This window comes from Spea bombifrons, chromosome 4 (genome assembly GCF_027358695.1).
Source record: "Spea bombifrons isolate aSpeBom1 chromosome 4, aSpeBom1.2.pri, whole genome shotgun sequence".
NCBI classification, from domain to species: domain Eukaryota; kingdom Metazoa; phylum Chordata; class Amphibia; order Anura; family Pelobatidae; genus Spea; species Spea bombifrons.
The window spans coordinates 40,846,285-40,868,416 of NC_071090.1; the positions used below are offsets into that span (position 1 = coordinate 40,846,285).

A 22,132-nucleotide genomic window follows, 5' to 3' on the forward strand; every position below is an offset into this window, starting at 1 on the left:
TTGTCTTAATAGGGCATTAAATATACCGTAATAACATCAGGACCATATTAATGAATACAAAACTGAATTATTTCAGAGGCAACGTGTTGGATTTGGAGTTATCAGCAGAAACCCTGACAGTAGCCAACTAAATATGTCTCTGAATTCATCTAAATGTTACACTTTATACAGACATTGCTACAGTGTCCAGCTTAGCATTGTAATTGGTGCAGTGACCAAACTTTTTTCAAAACTGTTAATTATACTGTATATGGGGTGGTTTCAAAAAACATCAGCCTTTAGCTTTCCTATACATATACACACTTAAGGCCTGAATGCAACCTGAGTGCTAAATATCTAACATACGAGTACTTGCTCTTGATTTCAGTAAAGTTTCAACTTAGTAGCCCAAGTCAAGAAACTCTTAGGTGGTAAGGTTTCTTCCAAACTGAGCAACAACTGAGACAGCAACGTCTGGCTAGTTTTGTCCCCAATTTTGGATAAACTGGCCTAGAATGAGCTACTAGATGATAATTATTGTCCTCAGCTTGACGTATAGTAAGGTGACATCAAAATGTGTTTTTTAATCTTATCTTTTTAGAGGTTACGAAGGAGGAAGATGGATCATTTCTTTTGTAGCGTAGCTACACTGATGTCCAATCTGCTAAGAAACATAGTTAAAGCATCTCTTGCTGATCTTGTTAACATGATTGAAACCTACGGAAAGGGGAATCGCTACTACAGAAACAGTCTCCCTGACCACCTCTGGCGTCCGGTGAAACCCAATCTTATTTGGATCTATATGGTAGGTTTACAAAAAAAAACATTTACCTTAAGATATGCTCATTACATGTTCTTTATTGTAAACAGTAATTATAAGACCTGGATGAAACAGTATGGACCAATGAGTCAGTATTACCCCCACCCGCTTGTGAAGAGGATAAGCTCACCTAGACAAAAAGCTTCCTCTCCTTTCGTCTTATGGTCCTCAAGGATGTTTGCAAGGAAACTGCATATTAAGTCGTCAAATCTGGCTCACCTTATGTGCAGCATGGTGGACAGGTCTTTGGCGTGCCCACTGCCTTCTTACTAACTTCAGTAATTGCTGGGGAATGACAAACATTGTTTTTTTAGTTTTCACATGTGCATCTCTTCCTCCTACAGGTAGCTACTACAAACATGAGTAAGCTGACTGTTTAATGATAGTCGGTGCTTTTGTATAGGAGGTCATGCCTGATACACCAGAGATCTGACAGATACTGAAAGGACTAACAATAATAGCACTTAACCCATGACTATTATAAAGCACGTTTCATGGCATGAATTACAAATTGTGGTTTTTGCACTAAGCATAAATATGTATGCTGACAGCGTCACGCAACACTAGCTTCTGTCATTTTATCAGCACCCTGCCACTAAATCTGTAAGAGAAATCAAGCCCATTTGCAAAGTAGTAAATACAGATGGTTTTGAAGTATCCTCCTGAAAGATGATAAGTTAAACAGGAAAATATTTTGGAACACGATGAAAACAAACATTTGACAAGCAGATTAATTTATTTTTAGTCTCCAGCCATTCTTTGTGATCGGATCGGTGGTTCCTTGTTTTCGTTACTATTTCTGGTTTAGGAGCCGGTGGCTTGTTCTAACAACATTTGTAACACACTTTGCATTTGTAAATGTCATTTTTGAAACAAGCTTTACTGTAATATCTCGTAATGTCACATAAGTAGTGTTAATACTCATTATTGCATATGAATGCTAACATTGCACGCATATATTAAGCCATTACCCTTGTTGCGTTTCCATGGACTTTTTGGAGTTTTTGTTGGTAAGTGCTTTATCTAATTAATAGGTGCATGCCATCTCAGTAATTATCCTTATTTAAGAACGCATATTCCATTAGACTATTCAGGAAAAACGTGGCACAACCAGCATTGCAAAAAAGTAGAACCTCACCTGCCTGTTTTATCCTTAGATTTAAATGTATGCCTTTTGTTTGATTTAAATAATGAGAGACTTAAAATGAATTCCTTGTACTGTTTGTGCATTACATGTTATCCCGTCTATATTCTTAGTCTGATCATTATTATCAAAGATATTCTGCAACACATATCTCCAGAAATTAAGAATTGCCTTATGACAATCCATTGATTAATTATTTAAGAAGAGACCAGTTTTTTATTGCATCCAAAGTCATCTTAGTTTAATAAAATAGTTCTTCATCATAAGTATCAGTCACAGAACTGGGTGCATGGCCTCAGTATATTAGAGAAATCTTGGTCCCATTTAGTTGGCGGTCGTCAGTATGGGGTGTTTTGCTGCTAGGAGGTTGTCTCTTCACTCACAGCAGATAACATTAACAAGATGTTAAAAATACTTTTAACTCAATTGTAATAAATCATTTGTTTTTGCCTCAGTCTAGCTAACTGTAAATTGATCTGTCGATCTTTGAACTTGGTTTCCCATTCCATTTATCAGTTTCTGGCCGTTTATCGATAATGTCTTGCCTTCAGTCTCAAAAATGCTCATTAGTGCTCTACTTGAACTTTAGAGTAGGTAAGGTTTTGATACATAATATGTCTCACAATTGTCTGTTACCTTATTGACATGAATGAATTAACAGGTATGTTGCTCTTTAGTAACCACTTTAAAAAATCTAATAGCTTAGGCAACAATACACAAAACATACATTTATGCACCTGTCATCGATGTTATAGAACTCTTTAGGTTGGACCAGGGTCTCTGGATGATGCACTGCTGTCCTGGGTCTCCTGGTCACTTTCTACAGGGAAATAAGCCGAGATTGGCTATGGTCGTTCTCCTCCCACTTGAGACTATCTGGAACTAGTCCCACTCCATGCATGATTTCCCCCAGCTCCCCACAGGTGGCTAGCCACTTCACTTCTCCACTGTGAGAATATAACTGCCATACCTTTTCAAATAATATATTAGCATTCATAGAAAACTTGTCTTTTACTGAATTTCAGTCCATTTTGTTTCTATTTTGTATTTCTATGCTTTATTTTATTCAAGATGTTGCTAGAAACATAAGATATTGGACTTGATCTTATTTTGAGACTCAAATTCTTTCAAAGTACACAACGTAGACTGAAAATCTCACAACCCTTCCCTATTCCTCACCTTCCTGACTTCTCAATTGCCCTAATACACCTGGGAGAGCAAACATTGAGAAAAATATTCCATGGTGCACAGCAATTTCCTACTTCTTTCCTGCTGCAGTAGACAGATAAGCATATTTATGTATTGGATGAGTTTCATTGTTGTTAATAATAACAGAATACGATTATTTTGCTGTCACTGCAATAGGCTTCAAATAGTTTCCTGCATTTTTCTTTTTGTAATATGTCCTTTTTTCTCTCGAATGTCTGTGTCTGGATATTTCATCTCCCCGTCACTGAAATAAATTTTGTGAAAATACATTTTGCTTGCCCTGTTGTGTTAGCAAAGTAGAAACACTGGGTGATGTATTGATTTTTGTTTAGCATATATGTAGATATTTATTACATTTTCACACCTATTGTGAAGATTGATTACTATTTAATGTTGGCTAGTTGTAAATTTCATATTTCCCAAAATATATTCAATGCGTATACTTGCAGTAACCTTCTAAATTATGCTAAGTTACATTATATTTCTGTCTATATAGTGTATCTTAGCAGCAGTGATTAACATGTTGATATAAATACAGACAAGTCTGGCTTAATTAATGTAGCCCGGGTGGATGGATCACTGAAGACTTAGGGTAAGGCACACATCAATTAGCTTCTTGTATAGTGAACATTATGTAAAGCTTCATTCACTTAGGTAATGCTTAGGCAGCCATCTCATGAAACTCCCAAATTGACGCAGATTTTTTCTTCCACTGAGATAAAATTATTTGTCTGGGCTTTAATGAGTACAGTGGTTGACATGCTTTACAATCACAAAAGCATATGTGTTTGTCTGAATGACTAGCCTAATGACTCAGTGTCTTGCAAAATCTAGCAAGAAGACTTTTCTGTTAGAATTAGGCTAATAAGTCATTGAGAGATCTGACAAATCAATGGAACCTGACTTTTTTTTTGTGGGAACTGTATAAGTAAGAGGTTCATCTGAGGCTAGGAGCCTCTCCATTTTCCCAGTACTGTTCATATTCACTGATGAACAAAAGAACTACAAGAATAGCAATTAAAATTGACTCGTTTAATGAAATGCTAGTGCCTCTATGCCTAGTCTACTCAAAAGACAATGAAAGAACAATTTATTTTCTACAAGCTTGCACAATGGACGTACTAGTTTTGTGTTCAGAGCAACAGTATAGATTGATTGCTTGTATTATCTGAATCTACAGAAACGTATATTTACTTTGTATGGACCCAATGGAATTCTAAGAGTATGACTTGGTTATTTATTCTTTTCTAAACTGTGAAAATAAAGACCTACACTGTAGTTTTAAGTGACCAGTGTGTTTTTTTCGTTCAATCAGAAGCCATCCTTAAGTGAATCAGATGTCAACATTTATCCATCTGTCGAGGAGATGGCCCACAACTTCGACAATATAGTTGAAAGTTTGGTTATCAGTGTCCAACAGATGCCAAGAATTGAACATTCTCTCTTCCAGGTAATTTGTTACAAATCCATTCTATTCGTGTTTTGCAATCAATTAAGCACAATGAAAAAGAAACATGGGCATAGTTACTGTGACCCTGGCAAACCAAAAGCATTGGCTAGATTGAGTGAGGAGAAACAAGAAAAGGAACAATAGGGAAAACAGCTGAGGAATTTGAAGAAAATAATTTAAGGTTTCACTCGTGTGAAGATAATATAAAAAAGGCCTATGATTTTGCACCCAGTAAAAATAATAATCTCTCCAACCTTTTATTATATTTTGATTGAAATCTTATTGACAAACTTTAACATGTTGTGCTTTCTATTAGGACAATACCAAAACAGTTCTTCTGGTTAATGGTTTCATCCATGATTGTTTTCAAGTTTTTTGTATGCCTGGTAAAGTCTTATTGTTCCCTTTGACAGATGATTTGTTACAATTAAAAAGTTCACTACGATGAACAAAGTATGGAATCCTTACATTGATTGATGCCATCTGATGATTATTGGTGTTCTCTTAATAACTGCTTCATTTGCATTTGTTGTTAACCTAAAAGTCTTTGTTAGGCTGTATTGGACATATAAATTATTTGTTTTATTAAGAATGTATGTATTTTTGCATGCTGTTGGAATGGGTAGATGTTCTGTATATTTGCATTTGGAATTCAGTTGTTAATAGAATATGGATTGTGTGAATCCCGGTGATATTACCCTTTTAGTTTAACACTCTAAAGTCTAATTTGTCACTTCATAAGATAGGCTTTTAATTTATTAACAGCCAATGTTATAGCTAATACGGTCTGACCAAAGCTCTACTATCTCTCTTTATGTATAGTTGTATAATGAATCACAAAATGCTACTCCACAGAATGTGTTGAAATTTATAGTCTCAGGGGAATAATTCTTAAATCAGCCTCTGCAGAGTTGGCTAGCTCCTACCCATTACAGCTTTCAAGGTAAACAATTGAGGTCTTGTATCTGCAGGCTGTAGATAATCTGAAAATCAAATACATCAGCTCAGTGCAAATCCATGAAGAGATTGTCCTGTCAGCCCGGGCAAGAATAAAAGCTGTGATTGAAAACAACATCCATGGTCCAAGCAGGTTAGTAACCTTTCCCAGTTTTCATTTCCTGCCACGTTGCTTACGAATTTAAATTACTTCTTTTTAAAAAAAACATAGTTATCATACTTGGTAACGTTATTCATTTTTGTTTGCTATTATGTTAATGGTTTTTACCTCTGTCCAACTGTCGACATCTGTATCCATTTATCTACATCAAACTATTGAGATATTTTGCTTATGAAAAAATGTTCTTTAAAATGCCCTTATATTTTGTATCTTTAACAATAAAACGGTGAAGAATATGGTCATCTTGTATCTGTTTGGCATTTTGCACGTTGATAGCCCAGTTATATCATTTGCATGAGACATTAGTATAAAATTAACGATTCACTGACATCCAACAAGACTTATTTCTAAGTAAAAAGTAAAAGGCATTTATGAGTCCATATTAAATAATAAAGGGGGTTGGCATTCATATTCAACTGAACCAAGACATTTTAATCCATGATTCCACTATGGTGTTAAGACAAGGCACCTGCAGGTGTATGGTTGCAAAGTGTCTTTACAAGTAGCTCAGCAGGGCCTCCTAGCCCTACATTCATCAGAGATAGCTCATCTGTTTAATCTGTATACTTTAGTCAACCAATCTTATTATGCACACAAGGATCCTGATGCTCAGCTGGATTTTTGACTCTTGGATGAATTGATGAGGGTGCTTTGATCTTGGCTAGGTATTGCTTCTGCCTCATCTTTCATCTTTACACATGATCCTAACCTCACCCACTGCTCCTTTTCAACAAATCTATCAATATTACTTTGTTTTTGCTCTTTGGTTTATTATTTCTGGGCCTTAAAATCTGACACTCTAAATACAGCATCAGTAATTAAATCAGAGCATATGTTTGGAGACAAAATAAGCATGTTAAATCATGTTGCTGTTGTGGTGTTGCCATATGATGTCTTTCATGAACCGATTAATATTGTAGCCAGTGGAAATAAAACACAGAGGCTTTTCAAAGTCAAACATCAAGAATTAATCTATCCCATCCTATCCTTTAATGTTAGTCCTTTAGTGGTTTTATTTGTGACCTTCCAGAAGTGATAAGATTGAAGAACCTGATTGTCACCGAGTCTTTCTGCTGGTTAATAAGGTCCTTGGGCAAGGAAGAATTTAAAATGTGGAGTGCTTTATCATGAAAATAATTTTATTTTTTCTAATTTACTGATTTGTATCAAAGCAGAATCCAATATTACTGCTCCTATACTGATTTATTTCTTGCACCGTTCCTCAGTATAAAGAATGCATATCATATTGATGACATTTGAGGTTTAGTGCCCCCAAGTATCTTAATCAAGTATATGTTGCTATGTCTGTATAGTGATACTGCTAAATTCAGTGTGCCATTATTTTTGAATGCGGTACATTTTGACAAACTATAGAATAGTCTTATAGCCCTTGAAATATACTTCCCATGTTATTTTATCCATACTAGCCACAAAGCAGGTAAAATATGCAAAGCCAGTGGCTGAATAGTGGACACTGTGTTTGACCAGCTGGTCATGAATTTTACCATTTAGTCCACCAACATGTATAGACCAGATAAGCAAATTAACTGAGGACCAAACCCACCATATGACTTGATCAAGGTGTTTGGAGACAGTAAAAAGTAATATGATGTACCTTGGTTTAAAATGTTGTATTAATAACAATAATAACATCACATTTGGTTTGAATTTATTCTTTGTTAACCAGGGAAATAAATGTCCCTAATATTTTCTGTATCTATTGCAGATACTCCCTTGTGTACAAACCTTTCCTGCATCTGCTTTCACCCCTTACGGAAAAGAGGCTTGAAAAGCTAATAAACCAAGATGTCAGCCTCAGTGTTTATGGGCGAGAAATTGAAAGCATGAAAAAGCTGGCATCAGGTGTTGCCTCTTTGCCATTATATGTGCCCATGGAGATGCTCCTGATAGACTGCTCTGACGTTAATCAGGTATTGTTCATATATATATATTTTTTTTAAAAAAATATTTCTATTATAGTCTATTTGTATGACATATTGATCAAAATAAAAAGCCTCAATCACATCACTTAGGGGTACTCAGATCGATGGGATCCATTCAAGGAAACTGCCTAGGTATTTTAAGTAAGAATGCAAACTACAATATTTCAAACCAGTTAGGATAGTTATTCTGCCCATATTTATTTTTGTTTTCTTAAGATCATCTATGTTCACATGTCTAGTCTTCTTCACCACTTTATTAATTATTTTACAGATATTTAATGCTTTGGGGTACATTTTATAGTGTCATTTCAAGTCCATAGATCCACAAAACAATGTGTGTTTACTAGAATTCATTCCATGAGCAAAGGTAACTTTCAGAAGTACTCATAGCAATACAAGGCACTTAGATACCCTGACTGACAACCCCATATTTATGTGCATTTGGGAGCAGTGACAGATTTTGCCTCTGAAATAGCAAGATTACCAGTAAAACAAATATTGTCTAACTGGAAGCCAGTGAGTAGATATATCACGCAATGATTATAGTGCCACTCCTACTCCCAAACCCTTAGGTTTTATTGTATAATTTTCATTTATATATATATAATATTGATTTATATAGCAGCCCACTCCCCAGCCTGTAAATAAATGGCATGCAGCACCCAATGTCTTGAATGTTCAGTGAGATATGCGTTACTACATTCTGAAGATCTAATACACAGTACGTTTAAGTTATTTTAAACAATGTGTATATATATATATATATATATATATATATTTATTTCCAATTTATTGTCCACTATATTAAAAGTACAGATTCTAATGTGGACACAAGGTAAGTTTCATTTGCTTATCTACACTTGGGTCTCATCTGTGACCTTTGATTGAATATGCGCTGCCACCACCTTTAGGGATTATAAGATTTGCATAACATAGTTATTCTTCTGGGGCACGTTGTATTTTCCTTAGAAACCTCTGATTAGCTAGTTTCAGTTCTTCGAAAAGCTCCGTCTGTATCACTTTGACATTTTACAATAATATTCATACAAAATGAATGCAATAAGTGAGCACAGCTATGCTTGCAAACAAAATTGAATACATGCTTCTTTAAAAGAGATTAAGCGATTTGCTTGTCTTGAGACAATGAGGTTTTTCTGCAGATAGCAGATCCTGTAAGGTGTAATTAATGTAGATAATAAATGCTGTTTTAAATGTCTCATACTACAGCTATGCAGTTTTATTTGCGTGTCAAGATGACATAGTATATGAATGTGTAAAAATATGTCTTGGGGTATTCCTCTAATTGTGTGCTAATACACTTATTATTGCTGTATAAGTAGCACATTGCTTAACTCTTCAATTTCCAGTATACATCATTTTGCTTCCCTTCTGTAGTTGAAAACTTAACACACCAATTAACCCCTTAACTGTTGCACTGTAACTAATTATAGCAATATCTGTTGACACTAGAGAGGGTAGTTAGCTATTGGAGGCCGCTATGGCTCTAAATCAACTCGGAGCAGATCAAGGTAAGGGATTTACTAGCCAATGATTCATTGCCCCCTTAGATATATTTTATCACATTCTTTCATGTCGTTTTTTACGGCTCCGTCACCAGACTTACAGAAACAATTCCGTTTTCAATTTAGTTTTATTTACCATTTTCGATTTCAAAATCCCTATTAAAATGTCACCGGAGCTTTTAAGAGGAGGAACAAAAATACCACCATTTACCCTTGTGTTTTCCTGCACATTGTCATGTTCAATGTCACAGAACATATTTGAAGAGTGGAAGCGTCTTACAATTAGAGGACATCGTGTCCCATTTCCCAGCTAAATTCACCTCGGTGTTGTATGGTGACGGATTGTAAAATGCATCATTAGTGTTCCAGACAGATTAATGTAATTGTTCCCTTAGATTATCATTGGAAATTCTTGCTTTATTATTTCTGTGATAATGTTAAATCATCTTAATGTCCAAAACGAAGCAGTTTTGAAAAATAATGGGACTTCCTTCACACTGATAGACCCAGAGAAGACTTTAACATCCACTAACTGCTTCTCGGGGCCTAATTAAGACTAATGTGCTGGAAAACAATGTCTCTTGAGTACAATGGTAATAAAGTTCCATGCAGTTTTTCTTTTAGAAAACCGTGTATATTGTAAAAGATGTTTTTTATGTGCAACTTTAATATACATATGCAGATGTTCACATGGACATACAGTGTCATCTACTCTGTTAAACAGATTTAAGGTACAGATTTTGCTGTTTTACATATGCACCAGGAAGGCCCTTCTGTAATTGTTCCTGAAGTAGGGATGTGCTCTCGGTCCCAAATCAATCTTGTCACTCAGAAAGCAATGAAAGATAATAAGTACTATTCACCTGATTGCCTCCTTGCTCCCAGACAGCTGGTGACGCTTGTCTTGCTGATCGCCAGGAGTCTCAGATCTAAGGCAGGGATAAAGAAAGCTGGGAGCTTGTTGAATCTAAATTTGACAGGCGATGGCTGTGTAGAGGGTCAGGAGGATAAAATCTGTGACATGTAGGAGAAAGGAACAAAATTTATCTGCTCGGGTTGCAATGATTAGATGTCTCATCTGACTTTCTTACAGCGGATGATTGATCATACCCGCCAGCTGACTAATATCATAATTAACAAAGTTGCTGCCACGTCTGAGAAGTTTAATCGAAAAATTTGCCAGCAATATGATGGCATAGTCACAAGGATCAGCACCATTGCTGCTTCCACCTCTGCTCTTGTAGAGCTTCAGGACTATATAGACAAACTAAGAAGCGTGGAGCTTTTAGAAATTAAGGTAAGTCGCATTTTTAAAATTTTATTTATTTATTGTCGTTACTAGAATACCCATTAAGCAAGCATTCTATAAGCTTTGTGTGGAAAAGGGCTAGTTTTAAGCAATTGATGGAGTTTTTATTCTGTTGAATTCTAAAATAAAAAAAAAATCTTATGTGCTATTTTAAACCTGAGCCTTTACATTTTTCAATATAATGTGCTTTCACCAATATATGACATCTTGATTTTGAATACTGAACACTACGCAAGTGTGGAAAATTTTACAAGTTTTATTTTTCTTCTGTTTGGAGCTAAAATAATTTGTTTTCATTTCGACTGCCTGTGTTTGGAGATTTTCTTGTTTGCTCTGCGAGGCAGACAGCTATTCTGTGGAGCATATTGTGAAAATGCCGACATGATATGTGCTTAATGAGTGTCAGGAATGACAGTGAAAGGAAAGGGGATTCTATGTATTAATAATAAAAACAGCGTGTATGACGTTGCGAGGTAAGGGACAATCTCTGGATTGTGAGATTTCTAGTTAAGAAGATGATAAGTCAATCTGAAATATAAATAGGATTGGGTATTGAGGTTATTCCACTTTTCGGAGGTTATCGAGTGTATTATAGCAGGGCTTAAAAGGCTCATTTATTTCCTTGTCCTATTTATCTTCCCATCTTGTGACAGCGCTTAAGCATGCACTGTATGTCTTGGAAGCTGGAATATATCCCCTGAGTTACTGTTGGTTTTCCTATTAATAATATGCCCCCCATTACCATCTAGAACATAATCACTTTTACAATAGAACCTAAGCAGGTTTGAAGAGCTAAGCTCTCATGTAAATTAAGCTGTGCCCCTCACCCCTTTCCTTTCTTCAGAAGGTGGAAGATATTCATTGTCACAGAGGCTTGTACATTCTGAAGAAAAGCATTAACATGGCTTTTCCTCTGTGTGTGTGCGTGTGTGTGTGTGTGCATGAAGCATTAATCAGGGACACAGACTGTTAATGAGCATCCTCGCGTCTCTCCTTCCCTCTTCTTCTCTTCTTCCCTGCTCATGTATTCAGCTTAAATGCAGGTGCCTTTCTTTTTGATTCTTAGGAAAAACTAGAAGTTGCTGCAGCAAACCCCCTTTTCCTGATGGACTATGCATCCTTGTCTAAAGAGGACATTATTCTAAATGGCAACACATTTTCCTGGCCTGAAAGGATCATTCCTATCATCAGTGGCAGGTAATGGTACAATTTTGTTTTTTATTTTTCTATTTTTTTTTGGAGCTAAAAACATTAGACTGCTACAAAACCCAATTGCTCTTTTAACCTAAACCCAATGATCTTTCCTATAATTATTATGAAATGTATTCTTATAGATTAGCTGGGTTAGACATTTATGTTATGCTAGCTTGATTTGGTAAAACTGAACCCTCTAATAGTTTCATAAGAATTGATAATTTTAGTAAACTGTTAATGGTGGTGGCTGGACTTCCCACATTAACAATGCAAGATAGAAAAAAAAACCCTGCCACTTTTTAATGCATAGAAATGAGATATAATAGATGTCCTGCAGGTGACTGAAGCGCCAGCAGTTTTAGTGAAGATTAAATTTGATTGACCTTTATTAGGGTGATTAACCCCTGCAAAATGAAAAGGCGGCGGTAAATTATTCTGTCCAATTTAAATGCAAACATTGGGGGAAAAAAAGTAGTAGGGGACTCAAGTATATAAAAAGAAGATCCTGATGTATCCCACCCACTACCCCTCCTGTTTATTTCCTCTCCCTCCCCACCATTTTTTCAGTGAGACACGACTGCAGAGGGAGCACGATGGAGCTCTACTGAAGCTGTCTCGGTGGCAGCAGGATTACACTACACGCTTGGCTGAGGCGGCCACTGAGGTGAAAGAATTTCAGAAGAAAGAACGTATGAGTGAAGCTGGCGTTTATGTGCAGAAGCTCAATGCCATCAACAGGAAAATGCAGGAGTTTATTGAAGAGGTAAGTTACAGAGTTACAACATGCTTGATGTTTAAAATAACATATCATCAACCTTCGTAGCCTTTTGATTAAATGTTCTGTAATTTTGTACTTCTATTATTAGTACTGTCTTTTGTAGGAATTGGAGATTATATATATATATATATATATATATATATATATATATATATATATATATATATTTTATCGTATTTAAATTGGGCAATTTAACGCTTTGAAAGTGGAAAGCTGTGTGTGATGCTGAGAGGATGAATTAAATATGTTCTAACATAATGCTGAAACTGCAGAAGGAGCTGTGTAAAGTCAACAGCCTCATAAAGTTAATGGATAGTGGCATGACTATAATTTACAGAGAGAGTTGTTCAGTGGTTTTCAGGTATGCCTGCATTCATGAAATTGAATATTCAGTAAATGCAATGTAATCTAGTAACACTGTCGGATGTTGCGTACCTGTGGATGTGATAGTGTGGTGATATAAAAAGAGCAAGAGTTGTATCACTGTTTAGTGTGTTTGTAGCTTCAGTCTACGGAACCGAAACATATTTGCCTTTTTGTGTCGAAGAGGAATAGCAGAATCTATTTTTGAGTTCTCTGTCATAAATTTGTAATTTCTACTTTGATCGTTTTCGTTCACGTTTCTGGAAGCCTCTTTGAATAATGATATATGTTTCAATAATGGCCTAATGCATTTGATAAAAAGATCATTGTTTAAAATATAGCTCCTGGACTAAATTTCATTTGCCATATATTGCCTGTTTGGATTATTTTTAACAAATGCATAGTATCTTTATCTGCTCTTGTGTATCTGTCTAAGGGTACCATGTATGTTATTTGAGACAACAGAGCTCATGCAGAGCCAGGTGGTGATAGAAATTGTAATCCCTTAGTGTTTATTAATTTGAAAGGTAATGCCAGGTTTGTCATAAGCCCATTTAGTTCTGATGCTGCCAAGCAGTTTATATGATGTGTCTCAATTGTTTGTGTCTAGATTTCTTATGTCCTATACATTCACTCATAAGAATGGACTTGACTTAGTGGAATGCAAGTTTTACATGCCTAGAATCCATAAAACTTCTGATCATTAGGGCTATACGGATGTATTAGGTGTGTAATCCCAAATATAGTTTAATTAACTGATTAAACGTTTAGGCCTTCTCGCAGAAATCCATCAGATGTACTTGTCTGGCTAATGGTAAACTAATGTGCAGTAGCCCAATGTTATTTCCGCTCAATTATTCACCATTATTGGTTGTGCAGTAAACTTTCCTTTTTCCCATCAGAAGGCAATGATTAACCAAGAAGAGCAACTTCTAGAAACAGGGCAGATAAGCACATTTAATCAGATACAAGAAATATGCAAAATGAAGGAGCCTTATGAGAAGCTATGGACCACTGCAATGCATTTCACCTCTTTCTATGACAAATGGATGAATGGCCCCCTGCTACAAGTCAATGCAGAGGAGGTACAGGAAGAGGTAAGCCATTGTTATCTGGGGGTCGTCACCATAATGGTACCGGAATTGGGAAAGGTCTAGTATTAATTGCGTAGTAGGACCTTTGGTTACTGTTAACGTATAATGGGAAACTTTGCATAAACATATTTTTGGCTATATAATACCAAAGTCTTTTTAGTACACCCATGCTGAGTTTTTTTAAGGCATTTACTCTTCCAAGCAATGTAGGCTATAATAATCAAGTGCTCAGATTTTGCTCTCACCTAACAGTGTTTGAAACCCAAACCTTTGTACATTAGAATTTAGAAAGAACATCCATGAAGAGCCCTGAAATCATTGTTTGTTTGGCATGATAGAAAATTACTATAAACTTGATGTCTATGTTGTATACTGAAATAACCAGAACTTTTAGGATCAAAATTCTGCAGTACTTATATTTGCATTGGCTTAGTACAAGTTGCATACATCTGCCTTGGCAATCATCTGATTAATATGACAATAATTATCTTGAGCTTGGAGATGTGATACAAGATTCTTTCACAGCTGTAGAAAAAAATCAATAACTCTCTTTTTGAAAAATGTTTGTCATCAGGTACAGAATTTATGGAAGATCAGCTACAAGTTGACAAAAGCATTTCATCATCCGGATTTACACAGGCCTTTGAAAGTAGCTACAACCATTAAGACTCGGCTTGAAAAGTTTAAGCTCAGCATGCCTCTTGTTACAGCTTTATGTACACCAGGGATCAAGCCGAGACATTGGAACCTAATGAGTAAAAAGGTAAAACTGAATTTTGTTAATTGTTGATATTTATTCCAATAACCAGTACATGTTACTTTCCTTTTAATTTCCTTTAATACAGGAAGTAGTGCAGTGTTCCTTACCTGACTCTGTTTGTCATGTGCGTTTGGTATTGTCTTAATGAATTCAGCCTATACTGTGATACACTTGTTTAATAATAGTATATAAAAACATACTTTCCAAGTGTCCTCAGAATGTGTGGTGGGTATACATGTCCTGTAAGGCAATTCGGTTCACAATTTTACATGCGTTTCTATTGTTGGTTTATGCTGGCCTCACCAGCAACTCGGAACAAAAGAATAGTCTCATTTGGCCAAGTAAGTAATTGGGGAATTCCAATTCTAGCCCGGTGTGTTAATGTAGTTTGTGCAACATAAATTTAAATAATTTATAATTACCCTGAAAACATTCACAGAAAAACCGGCAGATTACTGCTAATAAAAAGCAATTAAATACTCAGCTTCAATTTGTCAGTTTTGCTCATGCACATTAACCACACGTGTAACAGTTCATAATTTTTTTTTTCTTTCTCGTCTAAGAAAATAGACTTTTTCTCTTGCTATTATTACCAAAGATTCCAGCCCCTCCTCACCAAATTACAGACTTTTTGCATAAATGGGCCTAATTACCTGAATTCAGTTTTGATTAGCAGTGTTAATTGATGCAGCTGTGGATGCTATCTGTTTACCTAAATTACCATGTGCAAACAGCAATATGTCTGAAAGTGAATATGCTAAACTGAAAATACTAATTAGTGATGGCAGATTGTTATTCAAGTCCCATCTTTAAGGTTTTTAATGAACGCTCAGATGTGTCAGGCATTTATGATATACGGGCAGAATTTCTATATTCCATATGATTTCTAAATGTAATTCCTTTGAACAGATGGGATGTCGGATGGGGTCCTTCCACGCGGCTTCCAGTGTCAGGGTGGATTTTTCCCTGCCTGGGATATATTTGTGTACATGTTTTATTTTTGTCTTTCTCAGTTAAATCTTATAATATTCTGTCAGTCTCACTCATGCCTTCTGTTTGGCCGATTCACATTGTATAGTTGAAATGCTTCTGAAAGTCTTGTGCGTTCCATTTTTTTCTTTCTATAGCTGTATGGCTGTGACCTCCAATACCTAGGGAAACTAATAACTTTCACCTCTTACCCTAGCACCAATGAAACACTTCAGAGATATGATTGTGTTACAGTAAATTGGTTTTTGTGGCCTGTTCAATGCTTTTGTTCCACGGTGCCCTAATCTATTCCTTATTTCTCTAGTCTCAGATGTTAAGTGCAATTTAGCTTCTATAGTATGACAAGCGAGGGAAGGCTAGGATTTCACAGGAAACATAGAATCAAAATGACTTGTTTATCTGTGTCTCATACCACCAGGAGAACAAGCATGTATTTTAACTCCATTCAGATTACATTTTTTAATTTATAGTTTTTAATTTATAGCTTGCTTTTCTCAACTACCAAGATAAGTATGCCACAATCTTGACAAATGCTGTTGCCCGGATTAATTCTAGTTAAGCATTGAACCCAAACTGTATATCATCTGTCCTTTAATAATTATAAAAATCTAATATCCAAAAAATAAAAATTTTGTGTCAAATTAAGAGAATCACTAGGTTGACACATTGTAATCTTAATAAAACATAGTAGAAGTCTTTTCCTCCTAACCATTGACGGTACTAGGCAAGGCACAGACCAAAGAGGGTGAATCATATTTATACACTACCATTTGAAAATTTGGGGTCCATTAGAGATATAATATACATTTATATATATAATGGGGCTATCAGCCTTTCTATAGTGGGCAGAGGAACCAATATAAGCTTCTCCACCTTGCCTCCCATTTCATCCTTGTAAAGTTGGAGCTTTATCCACATGGTCTTTGGCTTTTGGTATACTTGGAATATTGGTATCACTAAATACAAAAACAAAATCTAAAAAACATTAAATTTGTAGATGATTTAATGCATGCTTGTTGGTACTATGTGCACTGAATATGGTCTTATGATCATTTATGTCCTTTTTTTCATATAACAGATACTTCATACCATTGATGTATCTTTCCATTGTCTAAGACACAATGGCCTATCAATAGGTTGTGGTGTGTCATTTCTAGTTATTACCATGCATTTCTGTTGTTCTTTTTTTTATATCCCTTTTATTCGTAATTTCACTCAGAGATGATGCTTCCATTAAACGCGTCACACAGTTTATCCGTGCCCTCATTGATCCCAGGACAAATTAAGGGGGGCACACTAACATGACTTGTATTGGACCTTAGCTTATGATTCTCTATTCACCATCTGTGCAAGAGATGGAGTTTGCCTATTTCCCCTTGAATATATTTGTCACATCCGAACCCATTAGTGACAACGTTTATCACTACCTACTTTAATCTCTTCATTATTGTTGCAGAGGCTTTCCTTGCAAGGTACTGCGACATGTCTTGCCATACTGCATCAGTAAGTCTTATCTCTTAAGCAGATATTGAGGTCTATTCCTTATTTTGCCAGAATCAGATGTATTGAGGGGCCCCAGCTATTATTCAATCGATTGTATAAGTCAAAAGAACATGTAGGGAATGCGGGTAGACAAAAACCTTTATGTTCACACTCATTCTTTAGGATATAGGTATTTTGTGTTTGGATATCTATACCGCTTCTTGGTGTGTCTTCAACTTTATGTAAAAGTCAGTTTATAGGTTCAACCAGCACTGCAGTAGTTGCGATTGGTAATATCCCATGAGAAGGTAGTATAAGAGCTAATATAGAGGCAAGAATTAGAAAACTTGAGTACTTATTAAAATAGTTATTCACACACTTTTGTAATGTATATTTGCCAAATTCTGCTGTTTTGATACATAGACTGCATAGCTAGATATGTTTGTCCCATATTTAAAATGTCCCTTCCTTTAGCTTTAATTCTAAAAATGAAAATATGTTTTAAAAAAAGGCAATATATCTGATACAGTTTTAAATCTAATAACGTTTAAATCACACTTGGTGACCGCCACATTACCATTTTGCTGATGTAATTTATGACAAAAAAGCTGTTCCAGGCAGCAGCGCAATGTAAAAATTTCATTTCTGCCAGATGACAGTAAGATACAATGTGACTTAATTATTTATCAGCATCGGCACATCTACGGCTAGCAATACATCATTGTTAAGGAAACTCTGTCCCAAAGGAAAATGTCATATTAAAATCATTCTTCTTTCAAGCGCTCCCTCCTGCTGCTCCCAAATGGTCACTGTGACAGGTGTGAGTGACATCACAGGATGTGATATCTGCACAGCCGACATAAGCTGAATATTAAATGCTGTATTTCCTCAAACAGCTCAGAGAACAATATTTCTGCTAAGAATACAGCAAATCATTAAAATATTTGCCGGATGATACATTTTCACCATGGTTTTGAGTCCAAATTATACCCGAGAAAATTCAATTTAACTTGTGTTTTAAACATTAAAAATAAATGTATTCAAGGTCACAAAACCCATCTTTCTGCAGGCTTCAAACAAAAGGGTTTTGTACCAATGGGAATAGTTTATTGCAGCATTTGTGGAATAATTTTGACTGGATACATTTTTAGTCTTATATATATAGCTATGGTCTTATAGTGGCATTATACAATATTAGCTGGTGTGTGTGTCTTTTTCTAACCTTGATGCTTTTGCCTTTCATAGTTTCAATATTTCTGTTCCTTATACTTAATCTAAAATGTATTTGAAAGTGTAACTGACCTTCATGTAACCAAAAAGGTTTTGTAAGACACACACACACATCATTTTGCTTAGTATAAATCTAACATACGATGTGTTCTCATTGAATTATGTTTAGTGAGTTTTAAAATTTGCTATAAAATCTGGGTCTATAAAATGCCAAAATTCCATAATTTGCATAAGTTCTTTCAATGAGAAACACTGTGCTTTATTCCTGTCACTCCAGTTTCCATGCACCAGAAACCTAATCTGTTCTAGCATGGATGGGATACTGGCGGGTTCATTGATGAACTCAGTAGCAAGACATAAAGTTTTTAGCAAAGCTTTTCTGACAGATGATGCTCTTGTTGGCAGCAGTTGGTCCAATTTGAGATCTGGGAAGCAAACATTAAATCCTGAAAAATGACCGAGATGATCTTAAGGAAGATGAGTAAAAAGGGGCAAGCTATGCGTAATAAGTTAGTTAAACTGACTACCTATAACCCAGAAATCTGAGAGAGAAAAAAAATTTTTGTCCCATACTGTCAATGTAGCATACATGGTATATTGGGTTCTTATAGAATCAACACGGCACTTAATGTATGAACTATTCAAAAACTACACATACCAAGTTACCAATTGTATGTTTTATATGTTATGTAAATGTGAATCCTATCTGGAATAATGGAAATGTATGAAAACAAAAGCCCCAGTATCTTCTTCTTGCATGTTCTCAATTAATTGGTATTGGTATTTTTACTGGCACATACTTTAGTTTACAAAATGCTTTACATTTCACTTTATGTATACTATTTTTAACAGCATATTATAATTTGTGATCTGATTCATCCTCTAGGTTGGGTTTAACATTACACCACACGATGGCACCTCCCTACTTGACATTTTACAACTTGGTCTTGAAAAATATCTGGATGATTTAAACCAAATCAGTTCTCAAGCCAGCAAGGAGTATGCTCTGGAGAAAGCCCTTAATAAAATGAAGGCAGACTGGGAGAACATTTGCTTTATATTTACACCCTACCGGGACAGGAACACCTATATATTGGCAGCAGTAGACGAGATTCAGGTAATATATTCACATACCAACTTTTGGTTTGACACCCAACTCTGACACCAGCCCTGTGATGTGTGCAAAGTTACTTTTATGTATTCCATTCCTTATCAAGTGTTGTGAAATATTTATTATCTTTCCATTTTATTTAATGGTCTAAATGATCACTATCTACTTAATCTATCTTAATTTAACACCCTAAATCAACAGCGGTTTGGGGAGGCAGCAGTTGGGTATTCCCTCACCTTGCTGGTGCACAGGTCAGCCATGGGTAGAGAGGACAGAATTTTTTGTTATACTACTGGATTCATCAGTTTCTTGGATCAGGTTTTAGGAATGCTGCATAGCCAACACTGCAGTAATTGTTGGTTTATCAATGACGTGTTGATAGATCGTATTTCAGACAAAATCCATATTCATTTTGTCATCACTTTAAAAAATGGCAGAATAGTGATTTACCACGTTGAAACAAACAGTAGATGCATTTCAACAAGCTGCAAAAAAAAACAAAAAAAACAGTATGGATTATGAAAAATCCAAGTGTGTGGATTTTATAATTGCATATTCCACAAAATTGGAAAAATGTAACCCCATACACCCATCTATCAAGATGTTCTTTATTTCCTATCACAGTGTATAAAGGGATTTCTAAACAATTGCAACTAAATATTTTTACATTAAAGAGTAACGCGGTGTTTGGTTTAAGCCTCAAATGACATGTCTGGATTGGTAACTATGTATTCTGTCTCTTTTTCCCTCTGAGACCAATTCTTTCTATCCATCTGTCTTTGAACCCAGAAGTCAATCTAAAATGATTAGCGCTGGCATCTTACAAACTTAGCCCACTAAGACTCACTGAAGTAATACTGACCAGAATTCTTTTTCTTGACCTTTTTTCAAATTACATTTAAGTGTCAAGGGAATTTCCCAGTGAATGGAGGTAATAAGGTTCAATCCGTTTTGCTCTTTGGTTTCAAATTCGCCTGCTCAGAAGCCCTAACTTATCTGTTCTTTTTATCTGTGCCTTGAATTTCATTCAACAATGTAATCCAGGTATCTAAGCTTTTTCTCTACCCTTATTTTTTTCATCTCCACTTTCTTAAAGGTTTTGCTGGATGATCACATTGTGAAAACTACAACCATGAAAAGCTCCCAGTTTATAGCTCCGTTCGAGAAAGAAATATTAGCATGGGAGGCTAATCTGGTATGTTGCCTTTTGAGACGTTCTTGTTGAATTTAATTAGCTTTTAGATTTCATCTCCATGCTACAGCTCAGATTTCGCCGCCCAATAAGATTCATGCTTCAGTGGCTTTCATTGTACAGAACTTTTTAAAGTTGGCTTTGCCATCAACATTCTGAAGAATATTAAGAAAGGGAAAGAAGTATTACATTCTTTATGTTAAATTGATTTCGCTTTAGTTTTTATTATGTGATCTTAAATGCAATAGGCACAGGCCGCACGGTAAGAGAGTGAATCATCCAGCTGAGACGCACAAAGAAGCAGCTGTGCTGGCTCATTCCTCACTGTGCTTCACCAAGTAGAACAGAAAACAGGAGCCACAAAGGCATTTCATAACCTTAGTAGAATCTATGATTGCGTAGAAAAAAAAATATATTCTTGAGTGGATTTATTTGACATATTTGTCACAAATGACGTGTAATTTGAAAAGTATTCTTGATTACATTTTTATAGTGGCTCTTACAAGAGATTTTAGAATGCTGGCTCAAAGTTCAGATGGCCTGGCTGTACCTAGAACCTATTTTTGGGTCAGAAGATATACGTAACCAGATACCAGTTGAAGGAAAAAAATTTGAAATGGTTGATTCAAACTGGTAAGTCTTATTACTCTGTTTTATTAACGGTTGTTATGGGTTTCTGACAATGTGGGAATCAAATTGCAGTATTGTAGGTTTTAGATTAGCCTTATAAATACATTTAAAGTCAATGTTGTGGTTTCCTGCTTATCTGTTGTATTATAAAATGTTAACACGGCACCACGCTTCACATATACAGCTGAAAATAAGTGACTTATCCAGTGTAGCACAGATAGCAAGGCTAATACTGTGAAGAAAATATGTCGTTTCACTGCATTAACAAAGGACTTTGTCTCACCCAGTGCTCGCTGCTTTGATAATCAACCATAGCGTTTATCCCAAAATAAATGTAGTAGTCCACAAATGTTAATAATGATCAATCTTAATAAGAAAGCAGTCCATAATTATGTTGGTAATAATTACATGTGAAGTATCTCCATTTGCCAGACTGATTTATCTGGTCTAGTACAAAGCAACAGTATGGATCACTGGAGTGCCATTAGAAGTAAATGCTGCCATATAATGGGCATACATGGCACCCAAGGGCATAATGACATAAGACACATCTTAACAATAATAGAGGAGTCACCTGCCAAACAGCATTTTATAGGCCAAAGAAAATACAGGGATATACATTTTGTATATACATTTCCGCTCACCTTAAATTCCCTTCTGAGGCTATAGACTTTTCTTTTGCTCTTTTATGCATCTTTTTTTGTTTTAAATCCTTCTTCTTTTCATAATTATTCTGTTTCTACTAATGCGCACATAGACATCAGAAGCCAAAGTCATTAATTTTCTGTTAGAAGACTTTCTTTTGGTAGGAAAC

At 35.6% G+C, this 22,132-nt stretch overlaps 1 protein-coding gene across 1 annotated transcript in view; it reads left to right on the forward strand.

Annotated features, from left to right (window-relative positions):
• Positions 1-22,132, forward strand: part of LOC128492590 (dynein axonemal heavy chain 3-like) — a 428,956-nt gene that overhangs the window by 105,476 nt on the left and 301,348 nt on the right. The window contains exons 11-22 of the mRNA XM_053465187.1: positions 581-784; positions 4,468-4,602; positions 5,574-5,692; positions 7,446-7,650; positions 10,279-10,482; positions 11,561-11,691; positions 12,256-12,451; positions 13,732-13,926; positions 14,498-14,686; positions 19,272-19,502; positions 20,593-20,691; positions 21,182-21,321. Of these exons, the coding sequence (XP_053321162.1) occupies positions 581-784; positions 4,468-4,602; positions 5,574-5,692; positions 7,446-7,650; positions 10,279-10,482; positions 11,561-11,691; positions 12,256-12,451; positions 13,732-13,926; positions 14,498-14,686; positions 19,272-19,502; positions 20,593-20,691; positions 21,182-21,321 (2,048 nt within the window). The remainder of the gene's footprint in view (positions 1-580; positions 785-4,467; positions 4,603-5,573; positions 5,693-7,445; positions 7,651-10,278; positions 10,483-11,560; positions 11,692-12,255; positions 12,452-13,731; positions 13,927-14,497; positions 14,687-19,271; positions 19,503-20,592; positions 20,692-21,181; positions 21,322-22,132) is intronic.